General features: G+C 43.2%; 1 protein-coding gene across 2 annotated transcripts in view; it reads right to left on the reverse strand.

Annotated features, from left to right (window-relative positions):
• Pacs1 (phosphofurin acidic cluster sorting protein 1) overlaps positions 1-22369 on the reverse strand; it is a 141498-nt gene that overhangs the window by 21888 nt on the left and 97241 nt on the right. For both annotated transcript variants that reach the window (XM_006980596.4, XM_042259048.2), the window contains exons 2-8: positions 15605-15692; positions 7832-7921; positions 6842-6967; positions 2969-3113; positions 2391-2482; positions 2230-2310; positions 55-114 (exon numbers count right to left, since the gene is read on the reverse strand). In XM_006980596.4, coding sequence (XP_006980658.3) covers positions 55-114; positions 2230-2310; positions 2391-2482; positions 2969-3113; positions 6842-6967; positions 7832-7921; positions 15605-15692 — 682 coding nt within the window. The remainder of the gene's footprint in view (positions 1-54; positions 115-2229; positions 2311-2390; positions 2483-2968; positions 3114-6841; positions 6968-7831; positions 7922-15604; positions 15693-22369) is intronic.

The following is a 22369-nucleotide window of genomic DNA, read 5'->3' on the forward strand; positions in this document are numbered from 1 at the left end:
ATGCCTAGTGGCTACACAGGACCTAGGTATGAAACTAGAAGTAAGGGGTCGTACCTCATCGGAAACTTTGAATCGTTTCAGGAGGGCCACAAACTTCTGTTTGATGTTAGGTTGCTGTGGGGACAAAATATACAAATTATTCTCAAGTAACATATACTTGTGGTCAATTAAAGAGAGTCTGTCAGGAGCTTATTCTCACAAGAAACAGGAGAAGAAAAATAGCTGACAGATATAGTAGCTGCATTTGCACTGAAAACCTCTCTAGAAAGATAGGCAAATGCTGATATAGTTCCCAGGGCCCTGGGCAGCTCAATTGGGATCTCAAGTCCCAAGGCCTCCATTGTACCCCAGTGATTTCTAGAGATGCAGTTCTAGCCCACTTTCTGCTCTGCCCAGCAGATTCAGGTACCAGCTGGTGAGAGTCCTGTACCTCCAGGCTCAACATCTCAGAATGGCATTTGTCCTCTTCTTACACAACCATTTTAGGTAGCAGCATCACCAACCCACCTAATTACCAAGCCTACTCCTGGAGTCTTCCCACCTTTGTCCCCTCAGCCTGCAATGGACATTGCCAGACGAGGCCATTTTTTTCCTTTGTGTCATGACTGTCCCTATGCAAAACTCTGCCTTATGGCATCTACTCACCCTGCTGTGTTATAGTTACTTGTTGAGATGAGTCTACATTTCCAGACACTAGAATTCACTGATGGCCCAGCCTAGGCTCCCTATCCCTGTCTCTTGTTCTGCTTTAGGCACCAGGCTTAGTTTGTGGTCACACATATTTCTGGCCTGAATTGCCAGAACCTCATGTGGGAATGAAAACAACTGACTTGCACTTAAGAGTGAGAGTAGTGGGAAAAGCATGACCAGCAAGAAAGAAACCCAAGTTCATACTGACAGAACAAGATCATCAACAAGAACAAAGTGCTCTTGGTGGGGAAAGAAGAATGTATATGGACAGCAGGAAACACAAAATAAAGGGCCATCACCAAATGTCCAGAAACACAACTGGAAAGTGAGTGCCTACAGCTTCTGATAATGCCTCTGGGAGATGGGTATTATTGCTGATCTCTGGTTATACACTGGACGATGCTATGGAAAAGGACATAGGAAAGGGGACTTAGGAAGACCAGGAGGCATCCTCTGGGGAGAAAACAGGGCCTTATGATCGCACAGCAGGAAAGATAAAGGTCCAGAAGAAGAAACAGTAACTGGGAGGGTCCTACAGATGTTCTCCTTTCTCAGAGTTTAAAGGAGGAAGGGTTGGATTCTGGGGACCTGTCCTCCCTACAGTGCTAGAAAACCTGGACAAAAGGGAGTAGTTTGTATGTTCCCGAGCCACTGATGCAAAGGAGAAACTATAATCGCAGTCCTGAGGGCTTTCTCTTGAGTCTCATGAACTCTGACTGCAGAGGTTGAGAGTGTTATTTTGTGGTAGGAGGCCAGGCTGGGAAACACCTTAGAAAGTAATTTGGCCTTAATTTCACCCCAAATGAGAAGAAAACCCCACTTTTGGGGTATGAGTCCCTAGACTGGCCCTGCACTTGAAAAAAACAGAATGAGATTTTTTTTTTCTTCCTAGAAGCTCTTGGTACTTCTGACCCTTTTATTCCGTGGAGTACTGGGGCTCCCGGATCAGCCAGAGGTTGCTGAAGAGCTCAGGTTTTAGTTTCTTAGTCCAGGACTCCAAGGGCCTTTTAATATGGGCTCAGGAAATCTTAGTTAGGAGGCATAATTCAAGCACTGTCGACTCTAGGTATAGATCCAAGGTTAAAAACTGTATCTAATGTAATTAATTGAATCTTATCAAACCCAGAGTTTCTGCAGTTCTCAAGTACTAGTCCAAGACAGCAATATTCTTAGAGAGCTGGCTTCACTCTGCAGGGGATAGTGCATCACTTGAAGCAATCATCTAGCGAGGGAAAGTCTAAGGCACTGTACTCCCTAAAGAAATATTTAGATTGTTTTAAGATCTAGAAAAAAGGTTATAGCCTTCTTTGTATTCTGCATAATCTATAACCTACAACATCCTGTGTACCACAGGGGTTCTTAACATGCTGATTCTTAGTGGGTGGTAGGAGGGGTTCTGGGGATGTATCAGAATACTGAGAGTGTGAGCCCAAGTAGACAGCGTTCAAAAATCCCACAGGTCCTAATGTACCACTCACTCCCCACCTACTTTAGACCAAGAATCTGAGCTGTGCCAGGCCTTAGACCTGGGTGGCTCACCCTAGTGATGGCTGAGGTTGAGGTCAGTTTCCTTCGAGTCTTCTTTACTTTCCGAAGATCCTCATCTTCATAGAATAGGTCCTGAGTGGGCAGGAAACAGAATGAGCTGGGAAATTCAAGGAACCTCTCACACACTGTATAGAACAGCCAGAGGACGTTACCTGCCCATGCAATGGGTCATCACTGCCTTCCTGCTCTGAGGAGAAGCTTTCTTCCTCTTCTTCGGAGTAGTTGTCAATATCTGGGGAGCGATCTAGAACAAACACCCTAGTAAGAACCTTGATCTAGGTGACTTTCAAGAACAGGAATCAATTGGGTTGGAGAGGGAAGGGCCACATGGAGGGTCGTGGCCACATATCACTTTCAAGGGTCTCTAAGCTTCTCTTGCCTAGGCACATTTCATGTATGTTTTACTCAGCTTTCCCAGGATGGGGGTCAGTGCACTGACTCCTTTGTCTTCTATAGTGTCTGCAGACACTGCATATACATTTTAAAAATGTATTTAAAAGTTAATTATTTTATGCATATGAGTGTTTTGCATCACATGCATATACATGCACCACATGTGTGCCTGATGCCCTTGGGTGTCAGAAAAGAGTGTCAGATCCCTGGGAACTAGAATTATGGATGGTTGTAAGCCACCATGTGGATGCTCAGAGTCAAATCCAGATCCTCTGGAAAAGCAACAAGTGCTCTAAACCACTTAGCCATCTCTCCAGCCCCACTGTTTACATCTTACCAGACAGCTTAGACTTGATTCCTTCATGGTCAATGGGCTGGCTGGATAAAGAGTAGATTTTGATTTCTGCCACAGGCACAGAGACGTCCTTCACGTTGCTGTGCAGGCCAAGCACCAAAGCACCCTCATTAGGGTGTTGCATCACCTGTAAGCAAAGCATATAGTACAAACACCTTATCCAGTGCCAGGGTTGTCACTCTCATAAACCATGTGACATGCAAGCCAACAGCAATGGCATTCTGTTCATGTATTTTCCTTCTCACTTCTAAATCTATGCCTACTGCCTTTCCTACTGCTTTCAAGGGTTTACTTTAAAAACTATCTCCAGAGGCTAGAGATGGTTCAGGGGTTGAGAGTGTCTAGCTCTTGTAGAGGACCCAAGTTCTGTTCCCAGTACCCATGTTGGGTAGCTTACAACCACCTATAAATTTAGCTCCATGTGATCAAACACTCTCTTCTGGCTTCCTTATATATTTGCACTCATGTGCACATACTGTAACACCCCCGCCCATACATAATTTAAAAATAATGAATCTTAAAAAGAAAAAAAAAATCTCCCAGTTGCTTCTATCTAAGCCATTAGTTCTACAGAACCTGGCAATTTAAAACACCACCACCACCACCACCTATCTCTAGAAGTGCCAGCTGCTAATTAGGGCCATATGTTTAAAGACAACAACTGAGGCCTGAATTTGAAAATGATTGCTAATCTATAGAGTTCCATGTTAAATTAAGTCCTTCGAATGGATACTAGCTTTTGAGTCTGGGTAAGGCCAGGCCTAAATGCATGGCTGGTCAGCTGTCTGGCAATGAGAATAAAAGAGTCAGAAAACAGGAAAATGGCAGGGCTTGACCCAGTTGGAAGAGTGGGATGATGCTGTTAATCCCTCCCCACAGTCCCTTATCCTCATATAAAACCTTAAGAGAACAAGAAATTGGGTTGGGGGGGATTTAGCTCAGTGGTAGAGCACTTGCCTAGCAAGCACAAGGCCCTGGGTTTGGTCCTCAGCTCCAGGGGGTGAGGGGTGGGGATGGGGGGTAGGCGGTGGAAGATTGGGTTGGGACAAGACACATACACACTACTAGGACCATAACATTTTTCCTATTTCACTTACTATTATTTTTTGAGACAAGTTCTCTCTACCTATCCCTGGCTGTCCAGGAACTCACTATGTATAGACCAGGCTGGTGGTCTCTGACTCACAGAGATCTGCCTGCCTCTGTCTCTTGAGTGCTGGGATTAAAGGTAAGCACCACCACACCCACTGTATTTCACTTACTAAGGTACAGAATAATTTAAAAAGCTGTCTTGTGGCCTCTTTTTTCTTTCTCTTTGGCTGGCACATAGGAGTACTGTGCAAGTGAGCAGAAATATTGAGGAAAATGGGGGCCTCATTTCTTACTGTTGGAGAAAGGAATTTGAAAGGATGAAAGGAGGAAATGCAAGATCAGGCCCTATGCTATTGGGTTGGAACTGAAGTAACCACTGTGTGCTCTGGGTGGGATAGCTATGTACAAACAGGAAATGGTCATGGTGTCTATGTGTAGATGAGGGCATGTGTGCTCATGTACACACACTTCCTAGTTTCCTAGTTCTGCTGAAAGACAGCAGAAGTTATCCCTGTTGGGGACATGAGCACTGCTAGTACCCTCATCTGATTTTTTTGATTTTTTTTTTTTTTAATCCCGAGACAGGGTCTCACTATGTAGTTCTGGCTGTCCTGGAACTCATAGGTAGACCAGTCCTGCCTTGAAATCACCGAGATCCACCTGCCTCTCTTCTTTTGCTTTTTGAGTGCTGGATTAAAGGCATGTGCTACCACATCACACCCAACACCTATCTGATTTTTAAAGTACTATTCTCCACTAGAACACCCCAGAAGCCTCAGAAAATCAGCTCATTGGAGGACTGGGTCAGGCAAGAACAAAATAAGCTTGAGCTATTTTGTACCAGAAAGTAAGACGCCCTATATAGAAGGAAGGGTCTTATCAAAAAGGACACAGAAGACAGCTTGGAAGGACTCTTACTGGCCAAACTGGAGCATAAAAAAACTTAACCCCATCAAATAAAACAAGAATCCACAGTCCAAAACAGATACAAGTAAGAGGATCAGATGGTAAGTGGAGGAAGAAAGAAATGCTCTATTTATCAACTGACTAATACAGAAGGGACGGCTAGATTAGAAATTCAGTTTGACAGGCACCAAAAGAGTAATTCAGCTCAAAATCGTTAATGGGCAGGATAGGCAGGGATTAGGGAAATGTCTCAGTGGGTACAATGTTTGCCATGTAAGTGTTAGAATATACGTTTGGATCCTCGGAAATCATGTAAAGACAGATGCAATAGTTTTTTTTTGGTTGTTGTTGTTGTTGTTTTTGTTTTTCCCCGAGACAGGGTTTCTCTGTGTAGCTTTGCGCCTTTCCTAGACCTTACTCTGTAGTCCAGGCAGACCTTGAACTCACAGAGATCTGCCTGGCTCTGCCTCCCGAGTGCTGGGATTAAAGGCGTGCAGCAGCAGCAGCAGCAGCAGCAGCAGCAGCAGCAGCACCACCACCACCACCACCACCACCACCCGGCTGCAATAGTTTTACAGTAGCATGCTTCTGCAATCCTAGTGCCCCAACTGTCAAATTGATCAGGAGAAAATGAAAACAAAAACAAACCCCCCCCCCCAAAAAAAAAACCCAGCTGGCAGTGATGGAGCATGTCTTTAATCCCAGAACTTGGGAGGCAGAAGGGCAGAAGCAGGTAGATCTCTGTGAGTTCAAGGCCAGCCTGGTCTATAAAGTCAGTTCTAGGGCAGCCAAAGCTACATAAACTTTGTTTCAAAAAACCAAAACCACAAACAAAAACAAATAAACCCCACAAAACAATAGCCACAATATACAGAGAGACTATATAACCATAGTAATGTTATCAAGTTAAATATTTTGGTGAATCTGGCATATTGGAATTTTTTACATTATTCTTACTAAAACTAACTTAAAAATATATATAGCCGGGTGGTGGTGGTGGTGGTGGTGGTGGCGGCGGCGGCGGCGGCGGCGGCGGCGGCGGCGGCGGCGGCGGCGGCGCACGCCTTTAATCCCAGCACTCGGGAGGCAGAGGCAGGCGGATCTCTGTGAGTTCGAGGCCAGCCTGGGCTACCAAGTGAGTTCCAGGAAAGGCGCAAAGCTACACAGAGAAACCCTGTCTTGAAAAACCAAAAAAAAAAAATATACACACACACACACACACACACACACACACACACACACACACACATACATATATATTAAAGTTAGAGCTGGTCCTGGTGATACACCTCCAGTACCAGTTACATGGGATGCTGGAGTAAGAGGATCACTTGAGTCTAGGAGTTTGGGCCTAGCCTGGGCAACATAGCAAGACCTATCTCAAAAGAAAAAGGGAGCTAGAGCAACAGCTTAGTGGTTAAGAGTACATGTTCTTAACCAGACTTGGGTTTGATTCCCAGAACCTACATGGTGGTTCATAACCATTCATAATTCTAGTTCCAGGAGGCACATGATTCAGACATATATTTGAGCAAAACATTAATACACATAAAATAAGATAAATAAATAATTTTTTGGTTTTTCAAGACAAGGTTTTTCTGTGTAGCCCTGGCTGTCCTGGATCTCGCTCTATAGACCAGAATGGCCTCGAACTCACAGAGATCTGCTTGCCTCTGCCTCCTGAGTGCTGGGAATAAAGTAAGAGAAAGTAATTGATAAAGCCAGTTATAGACTGAATTTCCAACAAAGTAATTAATGTATAAAGAAAAAAGAAATACCTGCCTGCAGGCTGGGGAAATCATTTGCTGGGTGACAATAGATTTAGAGGCCTGAAGTCTAAGACTGTATTCTGCTCACCTCTGCCATGTTGATGAGTCCCACAGCCAAAGTTTTATAGCCCAGGATAGTCCGGTTCTTGTACCGCTTCCTTCTTTGCAACATGATCTGCAGTTTGTTGGCATCTCGCTTAAGGAAATGAGGGTACTGAAGAGGAAAACAGTCCAGACGGTTAATCAGCAACCAGGACCTTAGTGGTTCAGGTCCTGCTACAGGACTTCGATGCAGTTTCTCTTGCTTGTAAGAGTGATTGGTCAGAATAAGAAAAACAAAACAGGGCCGGGCGGTGGTGGTGGTGGTGGTGGTGGTGGTGGTGGCGCACGCCTTTAATTCCAGCACTCGGAAGGCAGAGCCAGGCGGATTTCTGTGAGTTCGAGGCCAGCCTGGGCTACCAAATGAGCTCCAGGAAAGGCGCAAAGCTACACAGAGAAACCCTGTCTCGAAAAAACCAAAAAAGAAAAAAGAAAAGAAAAGAAAAAGAAAAACAAAACAGAGGGGCTGGTTCTGCTGGGTACTGGTAGGGTCTATCTAGGCTTACAAACACCTCTTTCTCTGCCATCTGGCCAGGTGTTTTCTCCATGTGGTTCAACACAGGGTCATGAGGATTATGATGAGAGAGATGTTCTAAGAGGGATGAAGAGAGAAGGATGGATACAACCATGTGATAGAAGTGAGCTCTCCTCTTATTGATTCAGATCAGTAAGGAGAGGGGAAAGGCTAAGTGTGACAGTGAGGCTCCATGGGTAGCTGCTAATCATATATTGACCAGGTAAGGGGAGACTGGACCTTAATACTCTGCTCAGCAGCATATCCAGTACACCCTACTTGAGCTGGCTCAGGGACTGCTCAGACCTTCTAAGTTAGCCATCAGCTGGTAGGTGACTTTTGTTCTTTCCTACTGAAACTGAGCTCTGGCTGTTTCTGGAGAAAAAAATGCCCAAATTTCAAGACTATTTGAGGACTAGACTGTTGTAGCATGTAAGAAAACTTAAAGATTTAGAAAATTCAGACCTGAAGGGAGAAGGTTAACTGGAGTTCTGTTTCCACCAGGCCACTAGCTGGAAGGATGATCTCATTGGAGCGAAGAATCCTTTTTGAACCCTGGAACCAAGAAAAACTTCCGTCAAAATGGTGTCACTAAAAGATGAGACCAAAAGAAGGACGACTGTGCTAGAACCCATTCGTCAGCCTTTATAAGTGCCTCCCCCAGGCCTCCTACCACTCTTGTTCTGCTAGGCTTATTTGGCAAATTATAGTTATTTTATTTTTATTTATTGTTACTTTTTGTGGTGCTAAGTATTGAAATAATGGCTTTGCATGTGCCAGGCAAGGACCCTACCACAGATCCATGCTCTTAGCCCTTAAGACTGTTTTAAATCTAACTGTACCAGATGAACATGTATAGAAACATAATTCAGCTAGGTGAGCTGACTAAATTTATGGCCTCCATCTTAAATGGGGTAAGTAACATTGCCTAGGAACCATGTCATCATGTCTCAAGTACATTCTCTGTAATCTCTGTTCTTAGAGGATGTATCATACCTTCCCAATTCCCCTAACATCTGAACCCTAACATTTCTCTAATGCTGCTAACCTTGCTTCTCTTCACTGAGGAAGCTGGAGCAGCTCCTACCTCATAAACCTGCCCCCAGGCCCCTGTCCTCACATACCCTCCCTTCCCTTCTGTCTCAACCACCCATGTTCCCATCCAAAGTTGAGGGAGCACCCCACTCAGGGACCAACCTCCCTCTTTCTCACCCACTTGAAGCCCTCCTTCTCACATAATCGTCTTTACTCACTGTCCTACATCACCCCCATGAACAATTACGCTATTATTTCCAACAGAGCAAACACAGCCCTCCTGGCCTCACAGGTGCATCTTTTCACAGTGGACTTCTTTCTCGAGTCCCCTTCTCATTTCTCTTAATGCATTTCAGTAGCCCTCTGTCACCTTCGCTCCATCAAACTACCACTGGCAAGATGGGTAACTCTCTCTTGATGAGTCTGATGGCCCAGGTCCCTTCTTGCCCTTTCTCCAGCTTTTAACAGGGCATCATCTGCTGTTTCCCAGAACATCACAGTCTTGGGATTCCCTGATGCTGGAGGTACTCTCGTTCTGAGTCCTTCCAGACTTCCTGGCAATGGAGGGTCTGAGGCATCTGTCCATAGCTGGGTTCTATTTGTATTTACTCCCTTTATTCCAGTTGTTTCAGTCAGCCTTGTAGTTATTTTTTCCCCAGCCCTCTTTCCTGAGCCTGGCGATCACGTCTCCACTGTTCCCTCAGTATCTCCTTCTAGATGTTTCACTGGCACCTCAAACATAACAAAACAAACAAACCAACCGAATTTCAGGTTTCCCCAGAATCTGCTCTACCCGTCTCCCCCTTCTCACCGAACAGGAGATTCCCTCCATCAGCTCACCCAAACCATCCTCATGTTATAGGAGCGCCTACTATCTAGCACTGACTCCCCACTTTCAGTCACGGAACAGCTCTCACGAGGATCAGGAGCCGGTGCTCTGCCTTTCCACTGTACTCCTCCTGGTCTCACTGACCTCCCTTTTCCTCTCAGTTCTGTCAGACATGCCAGACCCAACAAAGCCCGAGAAGCCAGAGAACCTAGAGTCGGCCATGTTAGACAAAGACAGGCCACAGCTAGACATTTGAGAGTCAGCTATCATCATGGCTGTGTAGGGCTTTTTAGCTGGCTTTTCTCTCTGCCTACCTAGACTCCTCCTCCTGAATCTGTGTGGCTCACTCTCTTGGTTTTGCACAAACGTCATCTTCTTAGTGAGGCCTACATCCATCACCACCTGTAATCCCTTTATCTTGTTCTATTTTCTCCAAGTCATATCACTTTTCAATAGGCAGCCCTCACTATTTGAACTTCCATCATCTAAACATATGCTGTTAAGAACTGTAAAAACTTCTGCTTCCCTCACAGGTGTGAAAACCTGAGTTCTAACCCCAGAACACACATAAAAAAGAGCTTGGTGTAACTAGTGGAAACTCATGAACTTTAGACCAACAGCTGTGGAGCCTTCATGGGACTAGACTAGGCCCTCTGCACAAAGTTGTGTAGCTTGATCTGCTTAAGGGGCCCCCTGGCAGTAGGATCAGGATCCATCCCTGGTGCATGAGCCCACTACCTATGATGGGACACCTTGTATAGCCTTGGTGCAGGGGGAGGGGCTTGGCCCTGCCTCTGCTGAATGTACCAGGCTCTGCTGACTCCCCATGGGAGGCCTTACTTTTTGAGGAGGGAATGAGGGATGGGTTTTGGGGCGGGGGGAGGCTGGAGGGGCGGGAAGAGGGATGAGGGGGATTTGTGGTTGGTATGTAAAATGAATAAAAAAATTCCTTAATTAAAAGCAGAGCCTGGTGCAGTGGTGTGCACTGTAATCCTAGTGCTGGAGAGGCAGAGACCCAAGAGTCCTCGGGGCTCACTGATGGACAGCCAACCTGGCCTACTTAGAGATGCTAGGCCACTGAGCAGAGAAGTCTGTCTCTAAGAGTGGACAACTTTGAGGAACAATATCCAGGGTTGTCCTCTGGCACACACACATGGGCACACACAACCCCTTCCAACACACAAACACCTTCTACCCCAAATGCTCTGGGGCTGGGCATGTAGTTCTATCTCTGGCACTGCAAAAAGCAAACCAAAAACCCCAAATGCACCATCTGGGTGGTAAGCTGGCTAACAGGCACCTGCACATGTAGGTAACGGGGTACAGACAGCAGACACAAGAGGGGCACAGTCAGGTCTGGCCCCTTTCAAGCATGCTACATGACTGTTCTCTTTCTACCCTTCCACAAACGTTGGCTTCCTGAAGGTACGGAGGACACTACCACCTGGGGTCCAATTTCAGCATCATTTTTAGTACCCTTAAATCTTATTTATGTGGCTGCACTCTCACAGGGCTCTACCTGGCCTGGGAGCCAGGGACTAGCACCTAGCGCTAATCTCTCTTCTGTTTTAACAGACACCTTTTGTTTCTCCTGTTGCCCTATGAGAATCTCGTCTGGGAGTCTCTCAAGGATACAAAGGCTTATGCAAAACTCATCAGTTCAGGAATCCTGTAAAACTGTGGTACTTGAAGAACTGAGGAATCTGCACTTGGCATTGTATTTTTGGAAGGTTCTTTCAGGTTGTTTTGAACATATGGAAATCAATTGGCTAAACTGTAAATATAGAAAAGAATAAAAATGCCCTAGGTGAAGGGAAAGTGTTTCAGTCTTTAGAGACTAGATTCTCCTGCGAAAGGCTAAATCCATTCTTAAGGTGCCTCTGAGTTCTCTTTCCACAGATCCTCGTGAACTCACACATCCATGCTGCAACACTTAGCGACATATTTATCTATTTTTAATTTTATGTGTATGGGTGCTTTCCTGCATGTGTTTCTGTGTTCTATGTATGTGCAGTGACTGCAAAGGCCAGAGGAGGTGCCTGGTCCCCTGGGACTGGGGAGCCACCAAGATGGAACCCAGGTCCTCTGGAAGTGCTCTTAATTACTAAGCTATCTCTTAAGCCACTTACCTATTTTTTAAATTTAATTTTTAAAAATTGTGTATGCATGTGCATGTGCTTGTGTTCAGCGTACGTGTGTGGTACATGCACAGGTGTGAGGAGGCCATCAGGTGCCCTGTTCTATTACTCTCTACCTTATCCTCTTAAGGCAGTATCTCTCACTGAACTTGGAGCTAAGCTGGCAGGCAACAAGCACCTGCAATCGGATACCCCTGTGTCTGGCCTGACAGTATGACGATGCTGTCTTTTACAGGGGTGCTGGGGACTGGAACTCAGGCCCTCCGACTTGTGCAGCAGGTACTCTTACCTACTGAGCTCTCTCCAGATACCCATTTCCCTACTTTACAGTACATTTTCAGCACAGAAGACAAAAAGTGTTTAATGCCATAGTATCATTACAGAACATAAAAATACTTATTAATGAATATTAATGTCTTTCAAGCTGGGCTTCTGCTATTTTAAAATACGTGTTTTTGAGACAGGTCCTTACTATACAGCCCAGGCTAACATAAAACTCTCAATCTTCCTGCCTTAGTCTCTTGCTCTCCCCTGTCCCCATCCCACTGTGGTGTGAATAACAAATATGGTAGTTGCCCAGAGCAAGGGATGAAGGACAGACAGTTGGGTAAGAATAACAGTTAACGACTGTGAAGTCTCTTCTGTGGAGTGATGACAAAGTGCTGACGGCTGTACCACTGAGAACGCTGTAGCAGTGCCTTAGGCTGTGTCCCAAGTGCTGAGTTGAATGGAATCTGAATTACAGTCCAGTAAATATGTTATTGAAAACAGTATGCTATATTTATGCTGCATGTGGTAGTGCATGTCTTTTACCTCATCACTTAGGAGGTGGAGGCAGGCAGACCTCTGAGAGTTTCAGGCTAGTCTGGGTTACATAGTGAGACCCTGTCTCAAGAAACAAAACAATCAAACAAACAATAACAAAAAATCCACTGTGCTAGGGGCTGGAGAGATGGTCCAGTGGTTAAGAACATTGGCTGCTCTTTCAGAGGACCCTAGTTTGATTAATAGCACCCACATGGCAGCTAATAATTATCTGTCACTCCAGTTCCAAGGGATCCAATGCCTTCTTCTGGCCTTTGAGGGCATTGCACACACAGCACACAGACATACATGAAATAAAAACAAGAAAAGAAAAAGAGCTCTTAACCCTTGAGCTATCTCTTTCCCTACCAAAACCTTTAATCTGAAATAAAAAGCATTTAAGATAGTATGTATAGAAGAGTCTGGGAGGAGGAAATCAGGTCACTGAGGGTATGCCCCGCAAGGGGCCTGTGCCATCTTAGTCTCTTCCTTTCTCTCTCCCTCCCAGCTGCAGCTTTCTCCTTACCTATGTCCACAGGCCCACAAAGGATTTGATCTCTGAAAGGGTGAGTGGAAATGTATTTTTACTCCCTCTAATCTTATCTTGATTATTTTTTTGTTACAGTGATGGAAAGCTGACAAACAGTGTTCCTGTGGGCTGTAGCATGAAGTTTCACTCAAGGTTACACTGGTATTTTCAGTCAAGTATCAACTCACGGCAAATGACAAATAATACCACAGCATTACTGTGGAAATGATTTTGACTCATATCCTTGAACAGTGTCTGTGGGAGCTCATTTTTAATACTGCTGTGCAATGCAATTAGAATGGAAAGATCCTTAAAGGCAAGGATTTTTATTTTTATTTTTTTGGTTTTTCGAGACAGGGTTTCTTTGTATAACAGCCCTGGCTGTCCTGGAGCTCACTCTGTAGACCAGGCTGGCCTGGAACTCACAGGGATCTGCCTGCCTCTGCCTCCTGAGTGCTGGAATTAAAGGCGTGCGCCGCCACCACTGCCTCACTTGTGAATAAATCCATGCCCAATATATAATAAAATCTCAATCAATATTTACTAAATAAATCAACAAATAGGTGATCAAAAATAAATGCAGTAACATCTGTAATTATTTTCAGCCGCTTGGAAATAAAGTAACTTAAACATTCAGGATATTTAGAGTTTTCGGTATAATCACAGATTTTACAGAATGTCAAATATTTAATAGGAAAATGAAATTATTTCCTTTGGCAAGAGCATTTAATGACAAGAAAGGCAAAAGCAGCAGAGAAAGTTCAAAACTACAGCCGCACTGTTTGCATGTAGCAGAGGAAACAGCCCTGACCACTGGACACTGCCATGACCCGGAACGGGCAGCACCAGGACAGGACCGCAAGCGCTCAGAGCTGCCACTTCATGTGCTTGTTTCCGACCTACAGTGTTTAGCAGCAGTCCACAGGCTTCGGAGGGATTTATGCACAAAGAGGACAGGGAATGAGACTGTGTCTGAAGACATAAGAGGAATTCCTCAAGAGTGATGGAAGTTTTGAAGTTAAAAAATTTTTAGGCCAGGTAGTGGTGGTGCATATCTTTAATCCCAGCACTTGGGAGGCAGAGACAAGTGGATCTCTGAGTTTGAGAACAGCCTGGACTACAGAGCAAGTTCTAGGAAAGCCAGGTCTACACAGAGAAAACCCTGTTGCAAAAACCAAACAACCAAAACCAAAAACAAACAACCAACAAACAAAAAACCAACCAAAACCACCACCACCACCAAAATTAGGCTTATTTTATGTGTATAAGCGTTTTGCTGGCATCTATGTATGTGTACCATGTGCATGCCTGGTGCCCACAGAGGTCCTAAGAGGGCATCAGATTTTCTAGAACTGAGTTAAAGGTGGTTGTGAGCTACCATATGGGAATTGAACTCAGCTCTTCTGGAAGAACAAGAAGTGCTCTTAACTGCTGGGCCATCTCTTCAGCCTGAAAAGTTTTAAAAATTACTTTTATTGTTGAGCATGGTGGCACACATCTTTAATCCCGGCACCCGGAAGGCAGAGGCAGGTGGATCTCTGTGAGTTTGAGCCAGCCTGCTCTACATAGTGAGACATTCAGTGCTACATAGAGAGACCTTGTCTCAAAAATAATTTCTTTTGGTTAAGCGTATATGTGAGTCTGTATACATGAGCACATGCCTAAGGAAGCCAGAGTTGTTGGATTCCCTGGACCTGGAGTTTATAGGCAGATTTGAGCTGCCTGACTTGAATAATGGGAACAGAACTCAGGTTCTCTGAAAGAGCAGTACATGTTCTTATTGTTGTTGTTGTTTGAGGCAACATACTCTCTATGTAGACCAGGCTGGGCTTGAATTCACAGTTCACAGAGATCTGCCTGTCTCTGCCTTTCAAGGGCTGTGTTCAAAGGTATGTCTACCACACCAGGTCAGTACATGCTCTTAACTGCAGACCCATCTTTCCAGTCAGTTGTGAGCCACTATGTGGAAATCAAACCCAAGTTCTCTGGAGGAGCACCAGTGCTCACAATGACTGAGCCATCTCTTCAGCTGTAGGTTTTAATGAAGGCCATTTAGTAAAATAAATATCACAAAGCAGGAAAGCTAGCTAATAAAGTATGCTGGTTTGTAGGGATCACCATATAGTTCACTGAGTTTTTAATGAATGAGACTCAGCAAACACACCATCCTCAAGTTGAAGGATTCAATTGTTATTTAACCACTGAAAAGGCACTTTGGAATCTCACCAAGCTCCAGGGAGTCGTCATTAGGAAGGATTGATCAGTTAAGGAAGATCTGGGAATGGAGTTTAATTAAATATAAATTACATACTCTTTGGTTTCCAATCTCAGCTCTGCCACCACCACTTAATAATTAGGTGGCAACAGGTAAATTCCTAAATGCTTTTGTAGTTAGTTTTTCTCTTTTTTGAATTCAAGAATACTTGGGAGTCCAAATATTTGTGAAATATGTTGACTTCCTTGAGAACATAGAATTAAATGTAAGAAACGTTAAGTGTGAGGGCTACCTAGATTACAAAATACTCCAGTAAATTTTAAATTGCTAAGACTAAAATAATAATCTATAAACCTCCAAAAGTGCTTCCCTAATCTAGAAATCAGAGGACTAAGGATGGAACAGCCCTCTTCCTTTATGATGCTGTCTGCGTCACTGATTCTCACTGATATGATTAGGCAGGCAGCAGAGAAGGATCATTTTATTCTTCAAGACAAAATATAAAGAAACTAAGGACCTTAGTTAGAGGCCGAACTGGGACTCTGTATGTCTCATTAGCTCAGCTGCCCCTCCACAACGGTCCCTCTACCTACCTGAGGAGAGGGCTGGCTCAGGGAATGTCTATAGCTAGAACAAGGAAAGCACTGTCTAGCTTCCCCAGGACCTGAGCAGTCACTGTTTTACTCACCTGCAGCTTAACGGCAATGACAACTGAGTTAAGATCTTTGTCCATTTCTTTAAGCATAACAAGTTTCTTCAGGGTCAAGCTGAATAGCCTAGAAAAATACAGAGAAAGACGGTCTGTTAAATATAAGAACTTGCGTGAAGGTAACATCTACCATGGGAATCTGCTTTACTTAAAGTACGACTGTGAGAAGGCCACTCAAGGTAAAAGAGCCTTAGCTTGTATGTCTGCAAAGTGTTAAAGGTGTATCATTCTGTGGACTTTAGGGGATGTCTATGTATCTCAAGCCCAAACCCACGGTGTACCACTGTTAATGTGGAGCAGTTTCAGGGGAACCTAGGAGGCAGAGACATGGTTATTTAGTTTTTCCCCTCCCTGCCACCTAAGCATATCTGAAATATTTACACATGTAAATCTTAGCAACACAGAGAACGAACACGCACGCACGCGCGCGCGCGCACACACACAAAGTAAAAAGAGATACTTGCTAAAGTTTAAGTATTCAGAGTCTCAAGAAAGAGATTTTAGAGCTAACTACAAAATACTTCAGAATAATACAAAAGCAGATGAAAACAATATGATAAAATTTTAATAAATGTTCCATTGAGGAGAGGAACAATACAGGAGCACATTAACCCTTTCTGCCTTTCTGTAGGATTTTAAATTTTCATAGGAATAATAACAAAAACTAGGTAACTTTTGGGGGGAAAAGAGAATAAAGAAAGTTTTACTCCACAAATATTAACATGCACTTTACTAGGGTCAAAGTAATTAAAGCACCATGGTAACATGTAAAGAATAAACAGAAGGATCAATGGCAAGGAACAGACTCTGAAATTAGACATATATATATAGAATTTACTGTAGGCAGACAAATTACTCAATTAACAATACCATACTGGAAAACTGGCTATATGAACAAAAACAATGACAGATAACTGTTTTACTCCTTATATCAAAGGCAGATCCATGAGTTAAATAAAACAAAGAAAGCAATCAAGTCACAAAAGTTCCAGAAGAAAATATTACTTTAAAAAAAAAAAAAAAAAAGCCGGGCAGTGGTGGTGCACGCCTTTAATCCCAGCACTTGGGGGGCAGAGGCAAGTGGATCTCTGTGAGTTCAAGGCCAGCCTGATCTATAGGGTGAATTCCAGGACAGCCATGACTACATAGAGACCCTGTCTCAAGACAACAACAACAAAAACCCCAGGGTATGGAAGGCCCTTGAAAACATGCCACCTACACGCCTTTAATCTCAGTATTCAGAAAGCAGAGGCAAGTCTATCTCTGTGAGTTTCAGGCTAGCCAAGAATACACAGTAAGACCCTGTCTTAAAAAAAACAAGGGACAGATTGAAAAAGCATGTCACCCAAATCAGAACTCTTACAGGAACTGACTGGCCAACCCATTTAAAATAAAAAGATTCCATATAGAAAAATAAATGAAACAGAAATAAACAATTACAAGATTTCATTTTTTAAAAGCTAAACTAAAGCGTGGTGGCACACACCTACAATCCCAGCACTGGAGAGGCAGAGGCAGGCTGATCTCTGTGAGTTCAAGGCCAGTCTAGTCTACAAAGAGTTCCAGGACAGCTAGAGCTGTTAAACAGCCTGTCTCAAAAAACCAAAACCAAACACAAAGACAAAGCCAACCCAAAAAAGTATTTGCAATAAAATGCAAAACTCCCCAAATTAAAATTGACATAAAAGTTCCAGGAAAGGAGTCACAAAAAACTAGTAGGCAGACATTTAATTTTACCAGATTAAAAATGCAAAAACTGACAAGCAATGGTGGTACACGCCTTTAATCCTAGCACTTGGGAGGCAGAGGCAGGTGGATCTCTGAGTTCAAGGGCAGACTGTTCTACAAGATGAATTCTAGGGCAGCCAGGGCTACATAGAAAAACCTGTTTTCAAAACCCTGTATCCCCTACCTGACCCTCATGTAAAACCTAGGGACAAAGGCAGGGTGATAATATAGATATTGAGCACTTCTCTGTTGGGCTGCTAGAGATAGAACTTACAGCAATCTCAGGGATATTTTTTTTTTAGATGAATTTGTGTTTTTAGAGTGTGTGTGTGTGCGCGCGTGCGCGCGTGCGCACCTATTACGTCATGTGTTCAGGTACCTGCAGAGGCCATAAGACTCCCCTAGAGCTGGAGTTACAGTTGCCTGATGTTGGAGATGGGATGCAACTTGGGTCCTCTGGAAGAGTAGCAAGTACTTTGAATCACTGCACTGGCTCTTCAGCCCCAATTCTCAGTTTTTAAATAGGAATAAAAAATGTTAATATTCACATCCTTTGACCTAGCAAGAGACTTTAAGAATTTTGTCTAAGAATATAAACAGAACAGTCCACACAGGGAATTGGTTAAAAAAAAGCCTATATTTATATAAGAGATAACATGCATTATAGTGGAGGATGGTGTCGGTCTATAAATATTACAGAATACAGAATACATTGTAATAGCTATGGTATGATTCCATTTTGTTAAATTTTACTTTTTTTTGTTTGTTTGTTTTGTTTTTTGTTTTTGGAGACAGGGTTTCTCTTTTTGAAACAGGGTTTCTCTGTGTAGGTTTGCGCCTTTCCTGGAACTCGCTTTGGAGACCAGGCTGGCCTCAAACTCAGAGAAATCCGCCTGTCTCTGCCTCCTGAGTGCTGGGGTTAAAGGTGTGCGCCACCAACATCTGGCTCTTACTCAATTTTTACACAAATGAAAATTATTTAAATAATTTAGATGGTGGTAACTACTGGCAGATTTATCTTATTTTTATTTTAAGATTTTGTTTGGTATTGCTTCCATTTTTTTAAAACAATATCTATTTTTCTTTTACTTTACTTCCTTTTTTTTCTTTGACTGATTGTTTTTGAGTCAAAGTCTTACCATGTAGCCTTGGTTAGCTTGGAACTCACTATGTAGAACAGGCTGGGCTCAAACTCATAGAGATCTGCCTGCCTCTGCCTCCCAAATGCTAGGATCAAAGGCCAATCACATCTGGCGACAGTATCTATTTTTCTCACCGGAAAGATCTATTTAATTTTAAGAGAGTTTTTGTTTTTGTTTTTTTTTTAATTAAGAAAAGTTTTGCCAGGCGGTGGTAGTGCACGCCTTTAATCCTAGCACTGGGGAGGCAGAGGCAGGAGAATCTTTGTGAGTTCGAGTCCAGCCTGGTCTACAAAGTGAGTTCCAGGAGAGGTTCCAAAGCTACACAGAGAAACCCTGTCTCAAAAAAAAAACAAAAAACAAAAACAAAAACAAAAAACCCGAAAAAAGAAAGAAAAGCTTTTCATTCATTTTACACACCAATTAAAAATCCCCTCCTCCCTCCTCCCGCCCCCCCCCAGGCTCCCCCCCATCCCACACTGGCCCCCACAAGAAGGCAAGGCCTCCCATGGGGAGGCACATCCAGTAGAGGCAAGTCCAAGTGCCCTTCCCCCTGCCTCAAGGCTGCATGAGGTGTCTTATCATAGAGATTTTTAAAAACAGTGATAACTGGGGCTGGAGAGATGGCGCGGTTATTAACAGCACCACTCTTTTTTTGGGTTTTGTTTTGGTTTTTTTGGGTTTTTGAGACAGGGTTTCTCTGTGTAGCCCTAGCTGTCCTGGAACTCACAAAGATCCACATGCCTCTGACTCCCAAGACTGCCTGGCAGTACTGGTCATTTTTGCAGAGGACCTGGGTTGTTTCCAGCACCCACATGGTGGCTCACAACCTTCTATAACTCTTAATTCCAGAGCTCTGATGCCCTCTTCTGACTTCCTTGGTTGCTAGGCACACATATGGTTCACACACATACACACAAGCAAAACAATCATACACACAAAATACAATAAATAAATCTTTAAAAAAATTAAATAATGGCAACTACTACAACGGAATGACAGGTGCATGGTGTATTACTTACTATACTATCAGCTCTATTCTCAAAATTCATTGTTTCACTGGAGTGAAAAGAACAGGCTGAATAGAATTCAGAGGGCCAGAATTTATTAAAAGATACTTAATATGAATTCAAAGCCCATTCATGCAAACAAATAAGGGTTGGAGAGATGCTCAGTGGTTAAAAGTGCTTCCCGAAGACCACACCAGGTCAGCTCCCAGGCCCTATGTTGGCAACCTCAGCATACTCAGGGACTCACCTCTTCTCTTGGCAACCTCAGCATACTCAGGGACTCACCTCTGTTACACTTTTTACAAAACTACCAACAAGAGCTGCTGAGGCTATAGCTCGGTGGTAGAGCACTTGCTTAGAATGGTTCAGCCTCTAATACAGAACGGAATGGAGAAATGAGTCTGAGGAATCCTGTTTTTCCATATCATCACCAACACAGGCTGTCTATTTTTCTTTGTGACAGGTATAAATGAAGTATCCTACTGTGCTTTAGTCTGCTTTACCTGGTGATTAATGGTACTGAGTATCATTTCATATGTGTCTTCTCTGGTAAAACATCTATTCAAAAAATTTTTTTCCCATTTTAAAATTGTGTTATTACATTATTGGCTCTTAAGTTTTTTTTTAAAAAACATATTCTGAATACCAATCTTTTCTCTGAAAATGGCCATTTTTGTTTGTTTTTGTTTTGTTTTGTTTTTTGAGACAGGGTTTCTCTGTGCAGCCCTAGTTGTCCTGGAACTCACTCTGTAGACCACACTGTTCTCAAATTCACAGAGATCCACCTGCATCTGCCTCCCAAGTTCTGGGATTAAAGGCATATGCCACCACTGCCCGGCTTGACAATGGTATTTTAATATTAATAAATGGGTGGAGAAGAGAATGGAAAAAATATCCTCAATGTATTGAGAGAAAATAATTGTAAATATAATTGTATATATAGATAAAATATATTGTAGTGGATAGCTGGTCTGTCTATGACCTTGTAACACCACCCCTAGAGATGTAGCAGGTAACTGTTCTACCTGCCTATGACATTGAAGTTCCTGCCCCTGGGGCATGGCTCGGGGCTACCCTTAAGACCCGAGATGCACTTAGGCTGCTCTCTTCTCTAGCTCATGGGCTGGATGATGCAGACTGTCTTGGTGGCAAAACAGTGTTGGACTGTACCTCAGGTTTCCAGGACCCTATAATAAATCTCCTATGCTGTAGTGAGTTTCCCCCCTAATAAGTTCCTTCACCTTTAAGCAGACTCCATGGATTTCTCGCATTAATATATTTCAGGAATGAGAGCTAATTAAAAAAATTTTTCAGATAACCATAACTGAGAGTTTACCACCAAATAACTCTCATTAATGTATACTAATTATGTATACATTATGTATACTATATAACAATATCAATTACTTAAAATAATACACACTTACTGTTATTATCTCATTGTTTCTGTGTATCAGAAATTCAGAAGCAGCTAAGCTGAAGGTCAAGGTCTCTGTGAGGCAGTGTTTTGTTACTTAGGGCTACAGCCTTCTAAGTCAAAAGTTGGCAGAGGGTTGCCAACAAGGGTGCGGGAGCTAAACTGTGGTAGTCTTCTGGAAGAGCTCCAAGTACTCCTAACTACTGCCCATCATGGGCTGGAGAGATGCCTCAGTGGTTAAGAGCACTGGCTGCTCTTCCAGAGGACCCATGTTCAATTCCCAGCAACCACACGGCAGCTTACAATGGTCTGTAGCTCTAATTCCAGGGGATCTGGCACCTTCACAGACATACATACATGTAAACTACCAATACATATAAAATAAAAATAAGTACATCTTTAATAAAAAGCAAAAATCATAACAGCTTAAAAATAACACTATCTGTATACACAGTAAATGTACAGTGGGAGAAACTGACACTTGTTTTACCCTCAAGGTCCCTGTTTCAGGGGAGGATGGAAATTGACTAACGCCTTATTTTAGGATTATGTTTACTTATGTATGTGTAGGGTGTATGTGCTTGAGTGGAGGTGCCTGAGGAGGCTAGAAGAGTCTGTGGAGCTGGAGATACAGGCAGTTGTGAGTCACTAGACAGAGGTATTAGGAACCAAACTCCAGCCTTCTAGAAGAGCAGCAAGTGTCTTTTTTTGTTTTGTTTTGTTTTTGTTTTTTTGAGATAGGGTTTCTCTGTAGCTTTGGAGCCTGTCCTAGACTAGCTCTGTAGACCAGGTTGGCCTCGAACTCACAGAGATCCGCCTGTCTCTGCCTCCCAAGTGCTGGGACTAAAGGCGTGCGCCACCACGGCCCAGCACAAGTGTTCTTAAATGCTGATGAGCCATCCCTCCTGCCTTTAGATTAACTTTAAATTCTTTATTAATACTCAACTCATTTGACAGTAACCACTCAGAAAATAAAAATTCAAAGTCTATCTTTTAAACTTACAGATTAGAAAAAAGAATGAGAGAAAATCAATTCAAAAGGAAAAAAAAGACAAACTGGAAGTATCATTAAGAGGGCAGCTCTATGTCCACTAAAGTATAAGTACATTAAACTCTAGACATTAATGATCCAGATATAGTATTAAAAAAAAAAAAACCCACAGCTTGCCAGGTGTGGTGGCTCATACCTTTAATCCCAGCACTTGGGAGAGAGGCAGAGACAAGCAGATCTCTCTGAGTTTAAGGCCAGCCTGGTCTACAGAGCGAGTTCCAGGACAGCCAGGGCTACACAAAGAAACTCTGTCTTAGAAAAACCAAATCAAAACCAAATCACCACCAACAAAAAGCCAACCAACTAAAACAAAACAAAGTTCAATGACTGTGGTAGCACATTTTTGTAGTCTCAGCACTAAGGAAGCAGAGACAGGCAGATCTCTGATTTCAAGGCCAG

The sequence above is a fragment of the Peromyscus maniculatus genome, chromosome 1 (assembly GCF_049852395.1).
Source record: "Peromyscus maniculatus bairdii isolate BWxNUB_F1_BW_parent chromosome 1, HU_Pman_BW_mat_3.1, whole genome shotgun sequence".
NCBI lineage: Eukaryota > Metazoa > Chordata > Mammalia > Rodentia > Cricetidae > Peromyscus > Peromyscus maniculatus.